The 9382-nt window shown below is 36.1% G+C and overlaps 1 protein-coding gene across 1 annotated transcript; it reads right to left on the bottom strand.

Moving 5' to 3' along the window:
- Positions 1-4578: 4578 nt before the first annotated feature.
- Positions 4579-7606, bottom strand: LOC113297406 (RNA-binding protein 34-like). The gene is made up of 6 exons (XM_026545856.1): positions 6831-7606; positions 6678-6736; positions 6136-6205; positions 5898-6023; positions 5651-5779; positions 4579-5358 (listed from the first exon to the last, which is right to left on the bottom strand). The coding sequence occupies exons 1-6, from the start codon at positions 7491-7493 to the stop codon at positions 4882-4884; spliced, it is 1524 nt and encodes a 507-aa protein (XP_026401641.1). The 5' UTR covers positions 7494-7606; the 3' UTR covers positions 4579-4881.
- Between the last annotated feature and the right edge of the window lie 1776 nt (positions 7607-9382).

Genomic DNA, 9382 nt, shown 5'->3' with positions numbered 1-9382 from the left:
CCTGTGTAAAATATCCAAAGTAGGAGCACCTATATGTCATAAAGTCCAAACAAGAAAAGTCACTTTCAATGGAATTTTAGGATTCCAAACTTGCTTATGCGGAAAAGAAATAAAACCATCAACATCAAGACATGAGTAGCAGTTTGCCACAGTAAAATCTTCTCCAAAACCCCACTTCCTAGTATCTTCCAAAGTACAATTATGAATAGAAGCAGCAAGACTTTCTACTAACTATAACAAGTTGGAAATCCCAATTGATTCTCTATTATTGAGGTCCCTCTTGAACTCAAAATTCCAAAACCTTGACAAGATAACACGTCTTTTACAGTCGAGTCTTTTGAAACTGAGACTTTAAAGATATTAGAAAATCTATCTTTATAAGCGACACCACCTAACCATTTATCAGTCCAAAATTGTATGCACTTACCATTTTTAATTATGAGGTAGGTGTTATCCCTAACAAAGTCTCAAGATTTTAAAATTCCAGCCTAAAGACTATGACCCACATCTCTAGAAAATGTTAGGTAGGAAAGCATTAGGAGTACCTCCAAATTTCTCGCGAATGATTTTTCTCCATAAAGCGTCTTTTCTCTCTCATACCTTCAAATCCATTTTTAATGTAAGGATTTATTGACCACCTTCAGCTTCTTTATTCCAATACCTTCATTAGTTTTAGGAACAATAGCTTTTGACCATTTCACCTAACTTCTTTTTGTATAAGTAGTAGTAGAGGACAAAAAAAAAATCAAGCATAATTTTCTCAAGTTCTTTCACTACTGAAATAGGCATCTGGGACATGGATGAATAATAAATGGGCATACTAGTAAGCACACTATTAATCATGATCGATCTTTGACCGTTGGATAGGTGTCTTCGTCTCAAAGTGCTCAGCTTTAGTCAGCATCGTTGAAGCAGTATATCCCATACAACTTTGGTCATAGACTTGCTCCCCAGAGGTATTCCGAGATACTTGATAGGAAACTCAACTACCTGACAACCAGATAAATCAGCACAGAAAGCACCATTATGTTCATCCCCAATACCAACTATTGCACTCTTTCGAAAATTCACTTTCAGTTACGAACTGGAAAGCATAAAAATGTTCTTCGAAGCTGAAATTTGGTCCTCGGAATCATCGAGAAAAACTATTAAGTCATCTGCAAATTGTAGATGATTTATGACAGTTCCATTTGTAACAACTCGAAAACCTGACATAAGACCGTCTGAAGCAACTTTACTAATCATTTTAGACAGAATTTCAGTTACCATAATGAAAATAAAATGAGAAATGGGATCGCCCTATCTAATGCCCTTCTGACTTCTGAACATTTGTGTTTCTTCCCCATTGATAAAAACCGAAAACCTGGCTTGCGAGATACACCATGTTATCCAACCTCTCCAAACATTTCCAACATCACCACAGTTCCAATTAATGTTATCAAATGTTTTTTCAAAATCAACCTTGCACACCATTCCATGCTTATTCTCCCTCTTTCTTGAGTCTATTATCTCAACCGCAATCAAAATTCCATTATTAATTTGTCTTTCATTAACAAAAGCTCCTTGGAAATCAGTAATAATGGAAGGGGGAACCAGTTTCATCCTTTCTGCCAAGAGTTTCGACACTATCTTATACACTCCACCAATCAAACTTACAGGTCTAAAATTATGAAGTGAAACAATGACATCACATTTAAGAAGAAGTTTAAGGTTTATGCAATTGATTCTCCAGTCAAGAGATCCTCTAGATTCAAATTCTTTAATTACCAACATCAAATCGGACTTTAGTACCTCCCAAGCATCTTTGAAAAACTCCATAGTGAAACCCTCCGATCCCGGAACCTTGTTTGTTCCAAAATACCAAATGATATTTTTTACTTCCTCCTTAATAAAAGGTATTTCAAGAGAAACACTTTCATGAACAGATAAGGAAGGTAATTCAATACCATCAAATCTTGGTCTAATATCGTGCTCTTCAGTGAAAAGTGAAGTATAAAAATTCTTCGCTTTCATAGCAATTTTCTCCTTACCATAACACCTCACACCATCTATATTTAACCAATTGTTGATATTGCAACTATATTTAAAAGAAGCAATTTGGTGTAAATATCTTGAGTTCTTTTCTGCATCCTTTGCCCATTTCTCTTTCGCTTTTTGTCCTTATTTCCTTGCAATATTCAATGATAAAAACGCATGTTTTACTTTGCCTTGAAACCATGAAAATTCGTAAGAGAGAAGAAGTGTTATCAATTTTTAATCCTTTATTGCTTTACCAACTCGAGGAGTTGAAATTGGAGAAATTAAATTTTTCTTGATTTTAAAAAATAGCTGCAAATTCCTCCATTCATGGCAGCTCGGTGGTGGTGCGGCGAAGACGGCTTCTACAGATCAAAGTCAAACCAAAACGTTGCTTTTTCACCATTCGTTTTATGGTCGTTTTATGTTTACTTCAGTCAACCAATTCTGGCATTATATATAGCTTTTTGTGGCCCTGTATTCAGCTGCGGTCTAAAACAGAAGTGTTTTTGGAGAAAAGCACTTTGAAAATTGTCTACCAAACACCTTTTTCCTTGGTTACAAAGTGTTTTCATAAGAAAAAAACATTCCTAAACGGGTCTAGAATTGGTACCCGTACGACATGGGTTGATTCGTAGCGATATACACAATAGTACTTCCTTCTGTATGTTTAAAGATCTTAAAAAAACCTAGAAGTGAATATACCTCTCAAACACTAAAGCACTGACACAGTAGTATTGACGCCGTGTCCGCGTCAGACGCGTGACGGACACACGACGCGCGTGGGATATCGACACGGCATATGTGTAGAAATGTATACTCCATTTTAGTAGTTTGGTAACCTAGTGTGTCAAGGAACTCAGTATAATAGTTAATTTTTCTATATGTGAGCTAACCTAACGGCATAAAATGTATTTGCGTGATTTATGTATTTGATATACTATAACACTATGATCATAGTATATAAAAACCATTTTATTAATGTATATCTAGACGTATCCGTGTACTAATGATTTTGGATTTTTGCCGGTCCCTGCGTCCGTGTCCGTGTCCCGTGTCAATGTTCGTGCTTCCCAGCTCTCAAACTAGAGATTTGAGATTTGTGGGATTTTTTTAAAAGTTGTACTCTCTGATTTTTTTTTAAGGATTTACGCGCAACTGAGTATATAAATTTGATTACCAAATTATATACACCCTTTAGTTAACAAGCTTATTATAGGGCGGCATGGTTTATTAGAGGGGCTGCATTGTGATAGTAATGTCCCTTTAGTTGGTTAGGGGATGTAAATTGATTAGATTATCCTTTTCACCTTAAATCAACCAAAATCAAATCAATTTTTTAAACCTAATGATTCAGAAAAAATCAAATCAGTTTTTTTCATCATCTTCTTCATCTTCTCTTCTCCCCCATCAACCGTAACCTCCATTAAAACTGAAAATTCCATCGTCTTCGATTAATCGGCGATTTGAAAAATGTTTGGAAAAACTCAGTTAGGGTTTAGTTTATCGTGTTGGATTTAAGTTAATTTTGTATAAAATTAGGATTTTGTATGAAAATTGAAATTGAAATTTCGGGTTGCGTGTGAGTTACGGTTGGTAATAACTCAAATACGAACCGTAACTGTAGATTGGGTTGATGTTACGGTTGGTTTTAACTCAAATACCAACAGTAAGTTCTTAGTTTTGAGAAATATGTTCAGTTACGGTTTGCACTTGCATCATATTTATCAACCGTAATTGAGTTACGGTTTGTTACTCAAACAACCATACCAACCGTAAATAATCCCGTGTCTTAAGAATTTATCAAATAATGATTTACGGTTCAAAAGTTAAGTTGACACACCAACTGTAGGGTAGTTACGGTTGGTCTCGATTCATTAGTTACCAACCGTAATTTAGTTACGGTTGTTGTCCAAATTTAATTACCAACCGTAACTGGTTTTACGATTGGATCTTCCCCAAATTTAACCAGTTGCAGTTGGTATTCGATAACTTACGAATAGTTACGGTTGGTCACGAGCAAAATTGCAACCATAAGTTCTTCTGAAAATTTAAAAGTTTTGATTTTGTTACGTACTTTAGATAATTTTGAGCGAGAAAAAGCTAATGGGAACTAATTTAGAAGTATACCGGGTCACTGGAATCACTCATTTTGGTTGAGTGAATCAAAATCTAGGGTTTCACAAATATCACAAAAGTTTTTCTTTTTCTTCTCCTCTGAACTTTTTTTTTAACTCTAAAAATCTGATTTTGTTTTGATTTTGAGTTAATATAAGTGAAATTAATCATTAATACTAAACTTGATTATCATCACTAAACTAGGTTATCAATAATGAGGGTTAATTTGTCATTTCCAGTTCTTTTTGATAAAGGACACCTTGAATGATCATATAATGATCCTTTTTGTCCTATTAGAATGTCGCCCCTCTAATAAACCATGTCGCCCTATAATAAGCTTGTTAGTTAAAGACGGTGGGAATATACCTACTGATAAAAAGTGGGTATTCTGGTGCTAAAAAGTATATACCAGAGTTCACTTGAAAGAATGTAAATGATATCGTATTAAAGCAGAATCCAACACATGCACTATTGCGGAGCTTAGTACGTGATGTTACAGGCAATGCGTATTCCTACAAACATGCACTAACGTTTCATCAGTAAAGCCTAAAAAGTAACAAAATTAAAATACTAGTATTTATTTAAATGTATATGCGACTCTTATGCGCAAGAAGCAACACTACTGCCCTATTGGTAGATAGAGATTACATAAAAGATAGCAAGTGAATGTTACAGGCAGAAACCACAGGTCCACAGCATGTGAATGAAGCGCGCTGCCAACTGAGAACCTCCCTTTAGACCCTCCCCCTACCTAAACTTCCTAGGTTTTGTGTTCCTATCAGACTTTTGGGGCGTCCGACTTTCCATTTTGCGTTTCATCCCTGTTTGCTTCGGTGTAGTCCCCGCAACCTTCATCGCTGCAAGATTCTTGAGAACTTTAGCCTTCCTAGCAGCAACTGCAGGCCTTTTACTATCGCGAACTTTTCGTTCTGGTCCATCACTAGACTTTTGCATACCACGATCACCACTTCTTGGGCGAGAACCATCTTTCTTTTGAACGCCGGATTTGGTAGCACGTAACCCCTGGTATGACAGATTAGATTTTACTTTCCTATCTACATAATCCTTACTGGGAGAAATTGCCATCCTTTTGGAAGGGGTATTGTTCACTGTTGCAAGTTCTCTTTTCTTTGAAAGTACAGATTCTGGCTTAGCATGATAAAGCCTCAGATCGCGGTCACGGAGTTTTAAATGCCTTCTCCTAACGAGCAAGCTAGCAGCCTCCTGCATGGGCATCAACAACAGTTTATTGAACCATAAAAATACAACAGGAAAAGTCAGCAGATATTTTTATTTCACTTTCTGAATCCATTAAGCCATGAGAGAATCGCCAATTTTCAACAAAACAAAGAAAAGGGAAGTTTTCAAGTTCCTTAGAAATGGATAAATAAAAGAAGGACAGTTACAAGGAAAGCCAAACACAGCCTCTTAGCTAGATACACTTGAAAAAAGGATTAGATAATGCATTGAATAAAAATCAATAAAATGGTAAATAAGAGCAGATGAGTGATCACACCTTTGTTTTCAGCAAGACGTAAGCAATGCCCTTCCCGACATTGGTACTACGATCCCGGATAACCCTGATAGCTTCAATGCTAGATTCGAATTGGTTTATCCCACAAAATAGCTGATAAAGTTCTTCATCCTACAGCGAGAATGAAAATGCTTTTCAATTTTTATTAATTAGCAAAAAGTAAGGTCCAAACATTAGATAAACAAAGTTTAAGGTCTTAAATACTAAAGCTTGTGATAGAAGAAATCACCTTTACATCGAATGGGATATTACCAACAAAAACAGTTCTGTTACTGTCGTAGAGTATAGTGTTCTCTCCTTTCAATTTTTTACGAGGTGGACAGGCCACGTCAACACGGATATGATTTCCTCCCACCTGATGTCAAGCACATACATGTCAATTCATTGTTTCATCCAGAAAATTACAAATGAGGCACATCTAATTATTAAAGGAAACCAATATCGGACATGAGACAGGATTAACTTACCATTGCCATATTGTGACACAAAGAAGCCTGAGCAGATTTCTCCTCCTTGTAGACAACATAGGCGTTAACACTGCAAAACAAGTGGTTCATAATTAAAAACCACAGTTGCTGTCAACGACACATCCTTCTTATCAGAAGGATATGAAATGAAATCGAAATCAGCGGACAACCACCAAAGAAGTGCTAATATGCAGCAATTCATATCTCTAGATTTGAGCTTTAAAGCAGGAAAATCTACAGCCCATCAGCTGAATCCTCAACTAAAATCTTAATGGCATGATTAAATTGTTCACATTTTCTATGTGTTAGTTATGTCTTCTAATAAGAGAATCCAATTCAGAGTCTGAGATTTCGATTATAACTTCTTTATACATAAGATATTTTAATAAACACCTAAAAAACCCTAAATTAAAACTCCAGGCATTGTTCAAGATAGTAGAAAATCAGGTTGGAGTTAAAAGCAATTACCAAAGCCAATCAAGAAGATGTCATTTAGAAGAAAAGTTACATGAAGGATATATACATAGATTAAAAACTCAAACCTATCTATAGCATCATTGATTCTTCCCTTCATAATTGCACCCTTCCTTGGCATTTTACCCTGTTAATCAAAAAAACATCACAATTTATTCTCTAAAAATTGATAAAACAATTTGCCCCACAAACCAAAGATTTAGAGATTTTTTGATACTCACATCCAGAATTGGAACAGATCGGATTCTGACAGAATCAACCTCACCGAATTGACTAAATTCTTTCAACAAAGCTTTCTTCTTTGTCTTGAGTGGTAAGTTCCCAACAAAAACTGTTCTCAAAAGCTTGCTTTCATCATCAAAACCCTCTCTTGAGACCATCGTCTCAGAAGGATCATCCCTGACTTTCCTCTTTTCTCCAACTTTTTTCTTACTCTTAATATTACCAACCTCGTCATTTTTCCCATCAATTTTCTCATCAACTCCATATGCTTTAGCCTCGTATACATCCTCAATCTCATCTCTCTTTCTTTTCTTCTTCGTCTTTTTCTTCTCATCATTTTCAGCAACATTCAAATTAGGGTTTTCTTCTTCTTTCTTCTCCAAATTAACCACTGTTTTCTTCTTCTTCTTCTTCTTCTTCTTTATCGAATCAACATTACTATCAGAATTTGAACCGAGCTTCTCATTATTAGAATCATGTTTTTCTTCTTTCTCTCTTTTCTTTTTCTTATCCTTGTTTTTCTTGTCGCTTTTAGGTTCTGAAACTAGACCCAATCCAGGCTCTTCTGTTGAATCTCTTCCAAATAAGGTTTTAAAAATGTCTAGTTTACCACCACCATTAGCTGCTTCTTCTTCATCCTTATGTTTCGGTGTATTTCCCATTAGAGAGAACCAGAGAAATTTTGAGAGACAAAGGGGATTTTCAAAAACTGGCGGAGAAGAAAGGAGAAAGAGAGACAGATTCTTCAGCTCAAATTAAAACCCTAGACAAGACATCAAAGGCCTGTGTGATACGTAGCGTTTGCGGAGTTGTTAAGCAATAGCCTCGTTACTAAAGCCGCGTTTGGGATTGGACATGTTTCCCATAAGCTCTTTGTAATAAAGTCAAAATATTGATCCTAGCTACGACTCGGGGATCGGTCTCGGCTCGGTTGGAGACCGATTCCGGAGTATTTCCCGATCCCGGCCGATTCAGACCGAGTAACTCGGTCAGTCATATGTGTATATAGTTTCCAGATATGTGAACTTTTTGTGATGTGGAAGTAGTAGAGAAGAAAATGGTGAGATAATAGCTCAAAAAGAAGTAGAAACTTATAGAGCTGGCTATTCCTTGTGCCTCTACTGTTGGTTTAAGTTTTTAGGGCTATATAAAGTAATTTGGGAACTATTTTGATCCCAGTCTGCCGAGTTACTCGTGGCTCAGTAAGACTGACTCGGTCCGAGTCATGACTAACTCGACGAGTAAATAGACAATACCCTGCTCGGCCGAGGTTCTGAGGATCGTATCGGCCCGAGACCGATACCCGAGTTACTCGCCAGTAACTCGGTTGACTCGGCCAAGGAGTACTACATTGCTTGCCCTTTAAGTGCTCATAGACCTGTAGTTTTACTAAGGCTGTTTGGAATGCTATTGATCTTAATTTTAGTTCATATTTGGTTGATGTTGATTTTATTGATTAGCTATGTGATTTGTTTCAGTTGAACGATCATAGTGGAGCAAGAGTTAATATGCTCAAACGGTTTGGTTTTGTTACGTGGAATACATGAAAATGTAGATGTAGGAAAGTTTTTGATAACTTAGACCTAACATAAACCAAGTAGTCCATCAGATACAGCTAGACTATTCAGATTTGATTAGAGTGAATACTAGAATTTTTTTACCTATTGCTCTAACTAGAATCCAAACTAGTTGACTTGGAAAAGGCCTGAAAATCCTTACATTAAACTGAATTTTGATGCAACATATAAATATGAAACAAATGATGTTGGTATTGGTCTAATTCTTATGATTTTAGTGTTCATTCCATACTTGTTTTAGCTATTATTTTTGCATATTTTTGTATTGTTACTCATGTTTTCTATTATTTGTCCCTATTAGGTGAATCATCCAAAAAGGAACTAAAAAGTGCTAAAAATATCTAAGAAAATAAGTACTCCAAGTATCCAAGTGCCCAAGCCAAATGCAAGTGGAAGAAGTGCGAAGAAACGGAACAAAGATGCTCAAAATCAAGAGACGGGCCAAATACCGAGATTAAATCATTCAAACTCAAGATTTCCCATCACCATATTGAAAATAATCCAATTAAAAAAAGAATGCAAACATAATAAGGTCATTCCGAGTTCAAACGAAGAAGTTATGGGCAAAAAGAGTTTATCGAATACCAAAGACAAGCCAGTTCGCAAACGAGCGTAACTGGAAATTTCGTTCGCAAACTGGGTTCACAAACGAAAGTCCTTGGATTTTATTCAAGGTATGGTTCGCAAACCATGAAGGCCAAAATTCACGAACTATTTTTAGGGTCTTTCTTTCGTAACTTAGGGTCAGGTTCCTTAACCGATTTAGATACGTGAAGGCCAAACAATATAAACCTATATAAATGGGTGTTAAGCCATATATCATGGGATCACGAAATTCTAAGTATTGAAGAGGAGAAAAAAAAACACGCAGCGAAAGCTAGGGTTTCAGAGCAGTTCTTTAATCGTAAGATATCTCTTAACTTCTCTTATATGTATATCATGGATGCTTCTACATCATGAGTAGATAAAAACCT

This window comes from Papaver somniferum, chromosome 7 (genome assembly GCF_003573695.1).
Source record: "Papaver somniferum cultivar HN1 chromosome 7, ASM357369v1, whole genome shotgun sequence".
NCBI classification, from domain to species: Eukaryota; Viridiplantae; Streptophyta; class Magnoliopsida; order Ranunculales; family Papaveraceae; genus Papaver; species Papaver somniferum.
The sequence above is the reverse complement of the archived record's forward strand: the minus strand, read 5'-3'. Positions and strand labels throughout refer to the sequence as shown.

Excerpts from the sequence above, each read along its gene's own strand:
- LOC113297406 (XM_026545856.1), bottom strand. The coding sequence starts at position 7,493 with ATGGGAAATACACCGAAACATAAGGATGAAGAAGAAGCAGCTAATGGT. Across the intron at positions 6,024-6,135 it reads TGTGTCACAATATGGCAATG|GTGGGAGGAAATCATATCCG; the intron begins GTAAGTTAATCC and ends GCTTGACATCAG. Across the intron at positions 5,780-5,897 it reads ATATCCCATTCGATGTAAAG|GATGAAGAACTTTATCAGCT; the intron begins GTGATTTCTTCT and ends TTCTCGCTGTAG.